Raw genomic sequence first — 16,227 nt, 5'->3', positions numbered from 1 at the left:
ATTCCTTGCGCTTCATGGTAACCCCTAGAGTGGAGCACTTCTCGCACAGTGGCCCACTCTGGCATGCAGGATAACCAACTTGTGCAGCTCACATGCAAAATCCCAATCATTGCGGGACCGCTAACATCACCGCTGCTCCTCCTGGCATACGGGGTCACCAACTTGGGGCAGCACATGAGCAACAGCCCGATCTGTGTGGCAGCGCTTCACTCCATGGTGGCCCCTTCTGGAATAAAGGGTCCCCAACTTTGGGCTGTACAGGGCAGTGGCATGATCAGTGTGCCAACACTTTACTTCAAGCCAGCCCCCTCTGGCTTACGGGGTCACAGACTTGGGATGCCACCAGACAATGGTTCGATCAGTGCGGCACTCCTTAGCAGAACAGTGAACCTCGCACTTCGCTTCAAGGTTCCCCTGACCTCCCTCCAGACACTCTTCCTCTTTATAGGATTCTCTGGACTCTGCAGGCAGGCACATGCTGGTGCGCCAGGGCAAGTGGTCTTGCCTGGGAGGTGTTACCTCCCCAAGCAGGGAAACTAGCAGACCTCAGAGACCAGTCTGGGCACAACAGGAAGAAGTCTTGCTGACTCAATCTAGAGCCATTAGGATGTCTTTGGTCAGGTAATTCCTAATCTTCAGAACTCGAGGGAGGAGACGCAAAGATGGAAAGGCGTATAGGAGACCTATGTTCCACTTTAGTTGGTATGTGCCTGCCAGAGAGAGCCTTCCTCGGTAATCAAACATGCAAATGTTTTGACACTGCACATTCTCGACAGTGGTAAATTATGCTCTGTGCCACTTCAGGGTACAACTGCCATTCATAATCTGCCAGGTGCCATTGGTTGAGCTCGTCTGCCCTGGTATTTAAATATCCCAGCAGGTGGTTCCAGGGAGATGCTCTGACATCCTACCAAATTCCAGAGATGCAGAGCCTCTCGCTCAGGATCCCACTCCACCCTACTTGTTGCACTATCAGCTCTGGGTGGGAAATGTAGAGGGGTCTGCTGGTGGTCCTTCAGTGGTTGAGCAGTCACCACTGCAGATTTCTTGCAGACTTGCCAGAAACCTATATGCAATCCAACAGGTTTCCAAGATGCTGGGCCGTCTGAGATTCCATTACAGAGCCCGCATCTACCATCTGGCATAGTCGACAAGAAGGATAAAGCAGGCTAATGAGCCAAGAAACCTCGGAACCGCTCTCATGGAAACCAAGGACTTGGGCTGAAACAAAAGAAACACAGCCCAAATGTCCTGGACTCACTGCGAATTAGAGAATGCACAGAAATGAGTCATATATAAGACAGCACCTATGAAAGGAAGTCTCTGTCATGTGCTACTTTGGCATATTGATCGAGATCTACAACGATGTCAGGAGGTTTACTGTCATCAGGAGGTAGTCCCCAAATTACTGGAGCGAGCCTGCCTTCAACAGCCAGTCATCAAGGTGGGGAGGGAAAATGCTACTTTTCAGTATGGATCTGTTCTTGGCATGTAGAGCTGCAGATTCTTACACTGTGCATTAGATCGCCACCTGGTGTTGGGCTCGGATGATTGCATGTTGTTGTCGTCTTGGAAGAAGTCTTTGTAGTCACGAGATAGGGGACTCCTCCCTTGGACGATAGTGCGCATGGGTATCGGCTCCGTCCTTAGATTGTTTTTAGCCATGATGGGAAATGATGGAGTTTGTAGAAAGAAGAAAGGATGTCCATGCGTGTATATCTAATTAAGATAGAACTGGAACAGATACAGGCCCCTGGGAGGCGGAAGTGCGTGTAAGAATCTGCAGCTCTACATGCCAAGAACAGATACATACTGGTAAGTAGCATTTTCCGTTCGAGGCATAAGAGCTGCAGATCTTACACTGTGCATCGATTGTACATCAGTGTCTTTCCTAGCGGTGGTCACCTGTATCTGTTGCAGTAGTTTGAAAGAGGGTTTTGAGGACAGCTTGGCCTACTGCAGCTTGCTGCTTAGCTTGCACATCAACACAATAGTGTTTAGTGAAGGTGTGTGTTGTAGACCCTGTTGCTGCCTTGCAGATGTCTTCTAGGGGAATGTTCCCTAAGAAAGCCATGGAGGCTCCTAGTTTGCATGTGGAGTGCACTCTAGGAGGAACTGTTAATGTGCGTTTTGCCTTGTGATTGCATATTTGTATACATTTAACAATCCATCTTGCAATTCCTGATTTTGAAATGGGGTTGCCTTTATGTGGTGGAGAGAAAGCTACAAACAGTTGCTTTGTTTTACGAAAGGATTTGGTCCCATCAATGTAGTAGAGAAGAGCTCTTTTCACATCTAGTGTATGTAGAGCTCTTTCTGCTACAGAGTCTGGGTTTTGAAAAAACACTGGTAACTCTACTGATTGATTTGGATGAAAAGGAGTGATTACTTTAGGAAGGAATTTAGGATTAGTCCGTAGAACCACCTTGTTACGGTGTAATTGTAAAAATGGTTGTATAGTGAAAGCTTGAATCTCACTAACTCTTCTAAGAGAGGTAATAGCAATAAGGAAATTGCAGTTCACACTTATGTAAAGGTTCAAAAGGGGGCCCCATGAGCCTTGCAAGTACAATGTTTAGGTTCCACACTGCAGATGGTGGTAACCTAGGAGGAATGATTCTTTTTAATCCTTCCATAAAAGCTTTGATTGCAGGTACTCTAAATAACGACATATGTTGTCTGTTTTGTAGATATGCTGCAATGGCTGCAAGATGTAAACATATAGATGAATATGCTAGATTACATCTTTGTAAATGGAGAAGGTAACAGATGATATTTTGGATGGAAGCATCCAGAGGATCAATTTGATTGTTAGTGCAGTAAATGGCAACTCTCTTCCATTTGCAGCATAGCAATCTCAGGTAGTAGGTCTTCTGGCTTCTTTAATGATATTCATACAGTCTGGTGGCAGGTTAAGGTAACCAAACTCTAAGACTTCAGGAGCCAGATCGCCAGATTCAGTTGACTTGGATCTGGATGCCTGATGTCTCCATGGATCTGCGTTAGCATTGATGGTGTCAGAGACAGTCTTTGGTGTGGAACTAGAGAGTTCTAGCAGTGCGGTGAACCACGGTTGGCTTGCCTATGTGGGAGCTACCAGGATCACTTTGAGAGACTGTTGTCTCAGCTTGCGTACCACTAGTGGTATTAGTGGGGTTGGCGGAAAAGCGTAAGCAAATCTGCCTGACCAGTTCATCCATATTGCATTGCCCTTGGACAACGGTGGTGGAAACCTGGCGGCGAAGGTTGGGCATTTTGCGTTTTCGTGGGTGGCAAACAGGTCTATGTCTGGATGACCCCACTTGTGAAAGTATGGTTAAAGAACTTGCAGATGTAGTTCCCATTCGTGAATCTGTTGTGTCTGGCGACTTAACAGATCGGCTATCTGATTGTGAACGCCTGGAAGGTGTTCTGCAAGCAGGTATATCTATTGTGGAATGGCCCATCTCCAAATGTTTTGTGCGAGCTGGGACAGTTGCAGCGAGTGTGTGCCTCCTTGTTTCTGTATGTAGTACATGGCTGTCATGTTGTCCGTCCGGATCTAGACAGCTTTGTTTTGTATGTGTACTTGGAAGGACTTTAGTGCCAGGAAAATAGCCAGCAACTCTAGGTGATAGATGTGAAGCATTTTTTGTTGAGCAGTCCATCTTCCCTGAGTTGTGTGGTGGAGCAGATGTGCTCCCCATTCTGTCAGGGATGCGTCTGTTGTCAGTACTATTTGTGGAACAGGCTCGAGGAACAGCCGCCCTCTGGACAAGTTTTTGGTGTTCCACCACTGCAGAGAGCGATGTGTGCGGTTGTCCACCAACACCAGGTCCATCAGTTGTCCTTGTGCCTGATTCCACTGATGTGCTAGACATTCCTGCAATGGACGCATTTGCAGTCTTGCATATGGTACAATAAAAATGCAAGATGCCATCATGCCTATTAGTTGCATGAACACTCTGGCTGGGAGAGAGTGTTGGTTTTGAAACCTTGAGATTAAGGTTTGAATTCTCTGTATCCTGGCTGGACTGGGATAAGCTAGAGCTGTACTGGTGTTTATGGTAGCCCCTAGTTATTGATGTACATGAGAGGGCTGTAGATGTGACTTGGTGTGGTTTATTGTAAACCCCAAGTTGTGCAGTGTCTGAATTGTTTGAGATATGTGTTGAACACACTGGTTGAATGACTTGGCCTTTATGAGCCAATCGTCTAAGTATGGGAAGACATGGATCTGTTGTCTTCTGAGATGTGCCGCTACTACTGCTAAGCACTTTGTGAACACTCTTGGTGCTGTTGTTACCCGGAATGGAAGGACTTTAAATTGATAGTGTTGTCCTTCTAGCACAAACCTGAGATACTTCCTGTGAGAAGGATGTATGGGAATGTGAAAGTAGGCGTCTTTGAGATCTAATGTAGTAAGGAAATCGCCTTGTTGCACTAATGGGAGCACTTGCTGTAAAGTGGTCATGTGAAAATTATCTGAGTGTATATACAGATTTAGAGGCCGCAAATCTAGAATTGGTCTTAGTGTCCCATCATTTTTGGGTATTAGGAAGTAGAGTGAGTAGATCCTTGTTCCTTGATGTTGCAATGGAACTAGCTCTATTGCATCTTTTTGTAGCAATGAGAGAACCTCTTGTTGGAGCAGCGTTAGATGTTCTGTGGATATTGGCCGCTGTCTGGGTGGTATATTTGGAGGAGTAGCTGTAAGCTCTAGGCAGTAACCATACTGGATAATATGTCTTACCCACTTGTCTGTTGTGATGGAATTCCAGACAGGTAGGAACTGTGTTAATCTCCCCCTACAGGAGTGGTATGCTGTTGGGGGAGCTGAAGGAAGTCACCGACTGTTTAGTGGTGGAAGAGGATCGATTGTTGTTGTTACCTCAACCTCTTCCCTTATTGTTATTGCTTCTGTAGCCTCCTCTATAGTATCCTTTATTAGAGGATGCTTGTGTATTAGTTTTAAAGGAAGCTGAATTGTCTGCTCCAGCTTGTTTGGAGCCTCCTCTGTAAAAGGAGCGACGAAAGGAGCCTCTTGCTTGGGTGGACTGCAAAGTACCCATAGACTTGGTTGTATCAGTGTCTTTTTTCATTTTTTCCAGAGCTGTGTCTACTTCTGGACCAAACAACTGTTGTTGGTTGAATGGTTGATTTAAGACAGTAGTTTGTACCTCTTGCTTAAATCCTGAAATGCGTAGCCACGCGTGACGTCTAAGAAGGACACTGGTGTTTATTGCCCTGGATGCAGTGTCAGCTGCATCTAGTGCACATTTAATGGAGGCATTAGATATACGTTTACCCTCTTGTATGGGGTCATCTGCTTGTGCCTTATATTGATCAGGTAGATGTTGTAAGAACTTCTCTAGCTGTTCATAGTGAGCCCTGTCATATCTTGCTAGGAGGGCCTGTGTGTTAGCAATGTGCCATGCATTACTAGCTTGGGCAGCTATTCTTTTCTCTGAAGCATCTATGATTTTGGACTCTTTATCAGGAGGTGGTGCTTCTCCTGATGCTTGTGAGTTTGCCCTTTTCCTAGCGTTTGAAACTACTAGGGAGTCTAAGGATAACTGTCCCTTAATGTAAGCTGGATCCCCAGGAGCTGCTCTGTACTTTTTTCTATCCTTGAGTTTATGATTCTAGCCCATACAGGATCTTTAAACACTTCTGGGGCATGTTTAATAACTCCTTTAATCATTGGCAGTATTTGCACAGATTTTTGGGATTGTTCACAAGTGTCCTCTTCTGCCTCATCTGAATGCATGGCGACATTGTGATAAATGGCAGCCCTATGGATTAATTGTCCAAACCCAATATTGTCTTCTGGGGGAGAAGGTTTAGATGGATATATGTGTGGGTCAGGAATATTTGGTATATCCTGTGGGTTTGGATACTCCCAGTCTGGTGAACCTGTTGGGTAGGGAAAAGGGTTATCTGGGTCTTTCCCTCCCCCATGCTATACTGATCATCATCAGCTTCCTGAGGAGGTGTATGTTGTGGAGAATGAAGAGGAGAATTTTGAGGTGAAATGTTTAAAGGGAAAGCAGGAGAGGGAGATACAGGAGAAGAAGGGTGCATAGGAGATGTGGCAGAGTCCTTCTTGACAGGCACTGGAGGTGTAGGTGCTGTATCTGACTTCCTCTTCCTGTGTGGTGTGGTGGAAACATGTCCTGTTTCTGGGTCTATGTATATCCTCTTTTGCAGAGTATCAGGTCTGAAAAGCTCTTCTTCTTCAGAAAATGCTTTCGGCACCGATTCTTTTGGCTCCGGGCCTGGTTTCTGTTTGTCTTTAGCCTTAGGAGTTGTTGTATAGTCCTGTGGCGTACATTTCGGCACCGAAGCGATCTTCTTCAGAGTTGAGGCCTGGTTTAAGGGCTTGGAGACGTCAGAAGCAGGTTTTCTGGGTTTTGGCACAGAAGACTTCGGAACCAGGACTGCTTTCGGTTTCAGTGCCGAGGCAGCTGGTCGTATCGGCATGTGTGGTTTGCTCGGTAAGGAGCTACCGGAAGGCTTTAATATTTTCTTTGTAGCCGGGCTCGATGGCGGGGCTTTCTAAGCAATGTCTCGGTCTCGACTGGGCCCCAAAGGTGGAGTTTTGACCTTAGCCTTTGGTTTAGGTGGTTGGGCTGGGGTAGGGGCAGTCGTACTCACACGTTGACCTGATGGTATGAAGTCATCGGAGTTGTCTGCCTCAGATACGAACTGTAGATCATCGGAATCTTCCTAGGGGACACATGGACCTTCGTCGAAGATATCCACCGGTTCCGGAGCTTATCTCTGCATGTCGCGTCGACGGGCCCTTCGATCTCGAATGGTCTTCTTGGATCGAAAGGACGTACAAGCTGTGCAGCTCGACTCGTCGTGTTCAGGTGATAAACACAGGTTACACACCTCGTGATGGTCGCTGTGTGGAAATTTTGCTCCACACCCGGGGCATTTTCTGAATGGTGTCCTTTCCATGAGGTGTCGGCCTCACTGTGTGGGTAGGCCCGACGGCCCGCGTCGACGACCGGAATCGAAGTGGTGACGTGAGTCTATGTATATTGAAGTTAAAGTTTGTTTTTAGAAAGTTTTGCGCATCGAAGTCTTTGAAAAGTCGATTTTCGAACCGGAGTGGAAAAGTTGCATCCGAACCCAGTGGCGGAAAAAAGCAATCTAAGGATGGAGCCAATGCCCATGCGCTCTATCGTCCAAGGGAGGAGTCACCTATCTCGTGACTACAAAGACTTCTTCCAAGATGACAACAACATGCAATCATCCGAGCCCAACACCAGGTGGCAATCTAATGCACAGTGTAAGAGCTGCAGCTCATATGCCACGAACAAACTGTTACCCTCATACTCTGAAGATAGGCAGCGACTGCCGCCATAGCTTTCGAGAACACCAAAGAGGTGCTGGTGAGGCTGAAGGGGAGCATGGCAAATTGAAAATGCTCCTAGCCTACTGTGAACAAAGGGTAACATCTGTGGTACTGCAGGATAGCCATATGAAAAAACGCATCCTGCTGGTACAACGCCACCATTAAATAGACTGGATTCAGGGTAGGCATAACCTGGGCCAACTTGAGGATGTTGAATTGGTCCTTCTCCATTCAGAGGACAAACCTCTAAAATAGGACCAAGGCCTCCCTCTTTCTTCAGCATGAGTAAATAGTGGGAGTAAGAACTAATCCAGATCTCCGATACTGGAACTCTATTGACATCTACTTGGAAAGTCACACCACTTGCTGCATGATGGAAAGGTGCTCCTCTAAAAGTCACCCTGATGTGAGAGGATGGGCGAGAAAGGAATGGCAGGGCATAGACTTGCTAAGTGATCAACTGTGCACTGGATGTGAAGGATTGCCACCCAGGGAGAAAGTGTTGGATCCTACCCCCCAGCTTCTGGGTATGCGCTGACAAGGACAAAGTTAAGCGACTTGGGAGCAGGCACCGAGGGCTTGGGAACTGGGAAGATCAATGCCCTTGGGGGCCTATAAAGTGCTCAAAATGCACCTTCTAAAGCTCCACCACACATAGCTGCCCTGAGCCCTTCCAGTTCTTTATGGTACCTGTACACTTATGCTATTAATGTTATGATATTTTATGTCCTTATACTTTTCTGAGTACAGAACTCCAGTGGCTAATGCTGCATTAAATAAATAGTGTAAATAAATTATAAATAATTATACAATTCCACTATAGGGTTGAATATGGCTTATATTTTTCACTAGGTGTTGCTGATACAGAACTAGACAAAAATTGCTGACTCTAGCAGGCTCTCACTGTGTTATATTCTCTCCAAACTGCACCTACATTATTTTCTTTGGTATCCTCTTTCTTCTCTTCTTCCTCTGTCTGGGTGTTCTTCTCAGTAACATTACACACTTTCTTCTGTATTTCTGCTAATCTGAAAGAATATTGAAGTTAACTTTTGCCATCTTTAAAAAAGACAAATTCCATGCACCTTTCACATACATAGTTAGCAAATCAACGAATAACTGTAGGTCTGTGTCCTATGAACATTTTTAACACTTATAACACGGCTTGCTATTACTAGGCTGACGGGTACAATTGTTTCTTTGGAGCGCCTAAGTCCAAAATCAGTAACAATTAAAATGGCCACACTGGATAGCAAACTTTTGGTGTACAGAGTGGGTGTACCACAGACTCTCAGTACCTGTTGCAGCAGTTAGCATCTCCAGACACATATTCTGCTGTTTCTCTCTCAAATGGAAACAAACACTGGAAAAACCAATATATCTTCCTTGTTTTAGGTGTATGTGTTCTTTGTTGTAAAGACTGTGTTGAGAGGTCTGATTGGATGCACTAACAGAAAATGCACATATAGCTTGTAAGAAAGAGTTCATAGAACTCCCTTGGCGGGTAACACCCTTGAAGAAGCAGTATTAGCCATTCACATATACTTTTTAAATGTATTATATTTATACTGTGGCACATGCACTTGAAGAGATACTGCCACTAGAAATCTTGATTAAGAGGGGTAGCAGAGCCTAATCTCACATTGACACTAAAACATCACAAAACAATTTTATCAAGAGCTTCACCTAAGTATAGTCTGAGCACTTCCAGGGCAAAAACCGCTGAGCTAGTACTGAAGACCATTACAGAATGGGGCAGATATCTTGCCAAGTGTCATTTAGATGTTGTTGGTCTCCACTTTATATGCATTTGCGTCTCCCATACCCCCTTTTTCATTTTCGACCCTATCTGTTCCTGTGTGCAAAGCAATCCCTTTTAATTTCTCTCATTGATTCCTATTTGTTCTCCTTGGTACTTGTCGTATCCTACTTACTGTTTGCTTTTTTAGCTTGTAACCTGCTGGCCTTCTGGCAACCTAGGGTTCAAAAATTACTATACCATCCTCCCTTACACCTGGTAAGCCTGGTTATATCAGTCTGCCCTTTACTCAAACTCATTTTTGCATTCCCTTCTTGGCCTGTTTTGTACGACGTACCTTACAGCTGTTCCTGAGAACCTTGATGTCTCAGCAAGCTAAGAAAAATCTATCCAGAGGGCAAAAATCACTCCTAAAGTTCTCTCAGCTGTTTTTCATGCAGCCCCTCAAGCTAGAATGTTGTTGCACTGATACCTCTCCATAGGGATCTAGTGACAGCTATGGTTTTAAAAGAGTCAGAACAATCCAAACTGACACAGATCCATCAAATTGGAGACTGATGTTGGGCAGGCCTACAAAAGACCTGGTGAACAAAATTAAAAAGTTTAGGCTAGATAGAGTATATTTAGGAGTACCAGACTCCGAGCACCTTTACCGGATTATCGAGTATGTACTGGACTTTGATTAACTGCACAATACACTAATGGAAACACTGTGCTTTGTGAACACATAATTAGCTCTGAAGAAATTCCAACGCATAAAGGAACCAAATGCGTTGGGTGATTTTATCAATGAAATGAATAATAAAAGATGCTTTTAAATTGGATTACAAAGTCCATGAATTGATTTAGTGATGGAATTTGTGGACTGCGTGCGTGTCTTCCTTTGAATATTCTGTTTTCTGCATTGAATAGTAACAATAACCATTGTAGCTTGAAACTGTGTGGGGCATATCACTGGAGCCAGAAAGAGTGCTGTTACCGGTGCTGTACTACAGCTGCTAAGTGCACATTAAAAACATGAATTGGATAAGTTAGTAGGTCAAGCTGCAAGCTGAAGAGACATGATCAAGCTTATGTAATCCACAAACATGGCTCACAGCCAAGTTATGCAGTCTATGCAGCATTTTCACCTGCAAATATAGAAGCCCAAGATAAAGAGTGCCTCCTTAATCTAGGCATGAAAGAATGCACACAACCACAACATGCTCATCTGCGGAAGTTAAAGGTAATTTTTTCTGCAGAAGTGTTAATGTGAAGATGTACGCCAAACCCACCTTTTGCAACTGTACATCAAACGCAAGTTCTTGGTCAAACAGTATGCACAGATTCTTCGTCTTGCAGACATAAGGCAATACACCCAAGGACTGGTTAACCTACCAAAGCCTGGTCAACCAGTAAGTGACATTCTTTACAATAATCAAGATCAGATCAGTCTTTTTGCCATTCACTTAAATGACGGCTAATTGAGGCAGTCGACTAACAATCCAATTTTAGCTGAGTGTTAATGACATAGAAGAAAGTGTTAAAACAATAAGAGCACACAGACTTCTCTCCCACCCTTCCAGGGTTGGAGATGAAGAATAAATAGCATGGGGGAGAGAAAGCCACACCCTATTTAACACTGCATTTGACCAGAAACATGGCAGAACAGAATGGTAGGAGTAAAACTGCCTGAATACATCCCCAAACCAATGCAGAGCTGCTTAAGTGGCTGACCAAAACAGGTAGATTAGTGAGATTGAACAATCTAATAGTAGAAGCCCTGCTTGCTTGTTCTCATCCTTGATGGCTTGTAGCTCACCTAGAGCGGTCAACAGGAATGACCCCATTCTGCATTTCAAACTGAAGTTCCCTTTCCCAAAGAGCAAAATTAAGGTAGCATGGTATGTAAATGGTGTTGCGGTATGGTGGCCCCTCAATTCCTTGGACTCTTGTCCAATATATATCCTAATCGGACTAGTTGGACTACATGCTACTTGCCGACGTCAGATGCACACAGCAAGAAACGAGAAGCAGCAGCCGTGCTGGCTCTAAAGCGGCTCCGCAGAGGGTCCTAGCATCTTGGCTCACGGCTCCCCTGGTCTGGCACTAGGGACAGGCCGTTAAGTCTTGGTCCCCTAACCTCGCAGCCCAGTCCACAGACCCATCGGGACGCAGCTCCAGAGCCTGAATCCAAACCAGGACAAAGCTGAGTTGGAGCCGGAACCGGAGTTTAAGCCAGTGCTACGAGAACCAGCGAGGACCAGGTACTAGCGCCTGACTGGCAGCAACAGGGTGGAGGTAAGGCCTTAGGGCCACGGTCCTCTCCGTAAGGTGCGGAAGCGGCCGGTGTGGTTTGCTCCTACGGATGGGATGGCCCGTCCGCACTTCACACTCCTCAGTACGCGCCTCCTCAGGGTGCCTTTCTTCTGTCCCACCTTAGCTAAAATTGAGCCTAAACGAGGCAAGTTTTGAGTCTGGACCCTAAGAAGCCCTGAGACCTCTGGAACCAGGGCAGGTTTAGGCGGCTTGTCTTGGAGTGCTGCGTTGTTGCTTATGTTTTGCCCTGCATAATAGATATTTAACAGTCTCCCAGCCTAGGGCAGCCGGTTGTCTGCATCCCCACACTCCTCTTTTACTATGACATGTAGAGGTCGCCTCATGCTTTCCCTTGCCTTCAATTACCAGTGGTCTACTACCTGACTAGGGGAGTAGGAGTGGTGTGCTACCTGCCAAATGACACGGATCAAAGTACCCATGGCATCATTTATTTATTTATTTTAAAGTTTTATAGAACCCGGACCAGACCCGTGAGGGTATCAGAGCGCTTTAGAGGATTGAAGGGTGGTATACAAAAGAATTAGGAGGGAAGGGTACCCATTGGGTAAAATAAGAAAATACATGATACAAGGAGAAGCAAGCAGTCTAAATTCTCAACTCTTGGGTGGGAGCCCAGGAGAGCAGGGTAGGTTTCATCCGTAAAAGCCATGGATAATGCCCAAGTGGTGGGTGGAACAGGTCGCTGAGGTGATTGTAATGTGATCGTTATGCGAGGAATTTGCCCATTAGGAACGTTCTGGGCTCCTTTTTAAAGCGTGCTAAAAAGACGGAAGTCTTCTGATGTCGGGCGGGAGAGAATTCCAAATTCTTGGAGTGGCCCCCAAGAAGGCCTGATTGCAGTTTCCCCCCCCCCCCGGAAGCCTGCTGGTTGGAGCAAAAGGTCTCTGGCAGATCCTCCCCACAGACTCCACTAACGGCTTACGTCACCACTGAACCTCTTGATAAAAGGAAGAGCCTTCAGGTGGTTGCTGAGGGCTACCATCTTTTATCCCACAAACACCTGATTCCTTCCTTCTATAAGCAAGAAAACAACAAATCTGTAATAGCTTCAACAATGTGGCTCTCAGAGCATTCAGTACGCCAACAACACAGCAGCTTTCAACGAGTCAAGAAGGAGACCCCTCTCCAAGGAAATGCCAGAAGAGGCTTTACCTTCATCGCAGGCGGAGATTCCGGAGGTCTCAGTCATAAAGAGGCTCTCAGAAGGCTCACATCTATCAGTGACTCCTGACATTTCTTTAAACAGCTGCAGCTAGGACAACCTCAGAAAGAAGGCGAGACAAGAGATGCCTGGGATGTCTTGCTTTGCGCATTTCAGTTTGTTGTAACTGCCTTAACACACCAGTTCAGCAAGCTAAACCTGCAGTGGGCCTACCCAACACCATGCCGTCTATGTTAAGGCCACTGACTCAAACATTGGAGCGCTAAACTCATTGATACAGCGCGCTCAAGCCAACACAGTCCAACTAGTTCCATTCTGCACACATGATCTGGTCCTTGAGAAGCTGGCATACTCCTGGGCACTTTTGCTATGGTACTAAAAGACATAAAGCTGCAGTTGAAACCAGAGCCTCACAAAACCCTATGCTTATAAGGTCTGCTAATTGCTCCCTTAATGAGCTTCAGCGATTAAGCCACCAAATCAATAATTGCTCCCTTAATGAGCTTCCGCGATTAAGCCACCAAATCAATGTCAGACAACAGAGGAACACAAACACACAAGCCGTAGAACTCTGCCAGTCAATCTCAGCAAGCGCTAATGCCGGTCCGCACCCAAGGGGAGACTTAGGAAACATCGATCTACAGAGCAGCATAAACATTATTCAGCAGGAAGGCTTAATTTCTCAGCTCTCCACTATCTCGCCTTCTCCCTGGCTCTGGCAGACGATTGATCAACGGCTACCAAATCAGCACAATTACTCAGCCTTTTACCAGTAAGCTTGCTCCTAGTGCTGGTCTTGTAAATGTACAACCATCAGGAACTACACAATCTACGAAAAGACAGCAAAAAAAAGGCTTAGAAAATCTCACAACAAACAAAACGTCAAAGGCTCGTTACACACACAAATCAATCAAGGATCCATCTTCAGACCACTCACTAAGCCTTTCAAAGTAGTCAATGACCTGAGAGAAGCAGTGGAATCGCTCAGCAGAACAAAAACTGATAAAGAAACTAATAACTCTAAACCATTCCCTCAAGCTGCACCACGTCCAATACCCACTTAGTACCTTCTTCAGCATTTGGGAAATACAATTGCACAACATAGCCCATGTAACGAACACAGGAGAGGGAACTTTCTCAGCGACCACCAAAGCCAATCTAGAAGACTCTCAGCATGGCCAACGTGGACATTTCCACTCCTCATGGTGGATTCTTCCGAACAATTTATAGGGATGGCCAGGTGCCAAGCCAGCAACCAAATTACCCATCACAGAGCCTCTCCTCCATCACAGGCAATGACATGAGAGCTATCCACCAGATCATCATAAAACAACAACCTTCTGCAGCTCTAAGCACACTGGCTATAAAGAAGTAAACTCTGAAGACCGATAACCCTCATGAAGAACCTGGTAATCTCATTTTTACACCAAAAAACAAATCGAGGGGAACATTTTATAAAATCAACTGAGGTACAAAGATACGTATGACACAAGAAATCCCTTCTTTAAGGCACATTAAGTCATCTGGCATTCATTCAGTAACCTTCTTGAGCTCCTCAAACCTGGCATGGAAGAAGCCGCAGTCATCACCTGGAAAACTGCCCAGCCAGTGGAGCAGGTGTGTGCGGAGAAGCAGGCTTTTTGCTAAATGGGTCATCAAGATCTCCCGCCAGTAGGTTTAAGCCTATCCCCAATTTCTAACACTGCATAGCCCTGGTAAAGGCCACTTCCCACTAGGTTATTAAGTGAGACTAGGTATGCACGATCTAACTAAGGGGCCAGATGCCAACGAGCGAATCCATCTAACGTCAGTCTTCAGAGCCGCTTGGAACCACTCAGTTTCAACTACATGTGGTCAAGGCACCTAGACAACTGGCCATGAAGAGGACGAACTTCCACAGTCAATTTTGCCATGCCACAACTGACTGGCTTGGCTCCTAAGTGCCTTGCTACCAGATCCTCATAGGTACAGGAAGTATGGACAGTGCAATGGCTCAGCTGAATGGCTCCTTAAGGAATGTTTTCCAATCTATGCATGCAACATAAAGGGATTATCAAGCAAAACTGAGGATGAGCACTTTTTATGCTACAATAGACTGTAATACGTGGTGATATTCCAGTGATCTGGTCCCTAGAGGCTCTAGAACTTCCAGCATTCTTGGGTTATAGCAAACCGGCATGCAAAACTTGCATGCTGGGTGGCCCTGCTGGGGGCCTTGCCATCTATGTAGTGGGAAATCTCAACACCAAATAGAAGAGATCCAAATCGACCGTCCTAACTTTCAAGCCGTAAAATTCTGGGAATGCTCCCCAACTAGTGCTCCTCCTCTGTTGATTCTGAATGTTTACATCCATCCCTTGACTACTAAGAAGCAAGAAATAGTCAACATACTAATGCCATTCATCACTGCTCAAACAACTGTAAACCCAGGTTTGCTCATCTTTATGACCGGTGACTGCAACATGAGCTTAGTGCAGGCTACAACAAGTAGTGGAAACACATAACCAGATATGGCATATTCATTCCTTTCAGGCATGTATGCAGAGAAAGGGCACAAGTGGGCAATTATTTGTAAAAGATGTGGAGCATCTGGGCCTGAAAGCCTTGAACGGTCGCATTAACCCAGACATTCCTGCTCAGCCTACCTTTCACTTGACAAAATCCAAATCAATTATCAATTCCACTATTGTGTCCCTCGCCCTATTTCCCATGGCTATACATTACAAACTGGGATGTCAGCTGGAAAGCGACCACCAACCTCAAAGGATTCTTCTAAGACTGCATTGCCAAATGCATGACCAGGCCCCACCAGACATAGGTATAATTTTTATCATTAACTATAGAAGGATTCATTGGTCAATTTGATCAATCGAGAGGATGGAACAGATGCCAGCCTCAAATGGGAACTGTCATGTAACTTAACTACTGACCCTTTGGACCAGTGGGCCCAGCTCTCAGTGCTCCTGGTGGAGGAACCAGCCCAACCCTGGGAGGGCATTAACTGCCACTGCCCAGTAGCGTCTGGGCCAGGAGGATTTCAGCTCAACTCATGACAGCTAAAAAGAAGCTGAATCACGCACCACAGTTACTTCGTGATAGTTCAAACTTGACCTTACTGAGTGTGCCCCTCCCCAAACTGAGAGGTCTGAACATAAAAGCCACATGGCAGCAAGCCAAATTCGAAGGAGACCGGTATTGGTGTAAAGTTTTCTCAGCCTCCAGAATAAATGACGCTAGAGAATTCTGGCGGCTTGTGAACCACACCAAAGGCCTTCGGCCGTCCCCCTCATCCTTGGACATCTTGGAAGACAGTTACTACATCCAGGAAATGTATGGGGGCCGAAAGTCATCACCTGGGCTCCTGAAAACAGGGCCTTTAAAACTGGAGGCGTTTCATCTTAGCACTCAAATATCATTGGGCGAGGTGGAGAAAATAATAACTGGCCGACTTCGTGATGGCGCCCCAGGTCGCAGCGGTTTACCACAATTGATTTTCAATCAGAACGCCCAATATTGGGCCAAACATCGGTCAATATTGTACAAATATGTTCTCACCAACCAGGTTATCCCAGACAGCTGACCGGTATTAATCATAGCTCCAATCTTCACAGCTGGGGAAAAAATCACTTCCCTCCAACTATC

General features: G+C 45.7%; 2 protein-coding genes across 2 annotated transcripts in view; both read right to left on the bottom strand.

The window, feature by feature from the left end:
- OPTN (optineurin) overlaps window positions 1-16,227 on the bottom strand; it is a 592,249-nt gene that overhangs the window by 311,307 nt on the left and 264,715 nt on the right. The window contains exon 7 of the mRNA XM_078674172.1: window positions 8,280-8,373. Coding sequence (XP_078530298.1) covers window positions 8,280-8,373 — 94 coding nt within the window. The remainder of the gene's footprint in view (window positions 1-8,279; window positions 8,374-16,227) is intronic.
- On the bottom strand, window positions 4,872-6,462 carry LOC144758005 (uncharacterized). Its single transcript, XM_078646432.1, has 2 exons — window positions 6,322-6,462; window positions 4,872-5,624 (listed from the first exon to the last, which is right to left on the bottom strand). The coding sequence occupies exons 1-2, from the start codon at window positions 6,460-6,462 to the stop codon at window positions 4,872-4,874; spliced, it is 894 nt and encodes a 297-aa protein (XP_078502558.1).

The sequence above is a fragment of the Lissotriton helveticus genome, chromosome 1_1, assembly GCF_964261635.1.
Source record: "Lissotriton helveticus chromosome 1_1, aLisHel1.1, whole genome shotgun sequence".
Classification (NCBI taxonomy): domain Eukaryota; kingdom Metazoa; phylum Chordata; class Amphibia; order Caudata; family Salamandridae; genus Lissotriton; species Lissotriton helveticus.
Note: the sequence above shows the minus strand (reverse complement) of the source record. Positions and strands in the feature narration are given on the sequence as shown.

Bases quoted from the DNA above. Each gene is read 5' to 3' on its own strand.
- LOC144758005 (XM_078646432.1), bottom strand. From the start codon at position 6,462: ATGCCGATACGACCAGCTGCCTCGGCACTGAAACCGAAAGCAGTCCTG. The intron at 5,625-6,321 runs GTGCCGAAATGT...TGTATGGGCTAG, and splicing joins CTCTGAAGAAGATCGCTTCG to AATCATAAACTCAAGGATAG.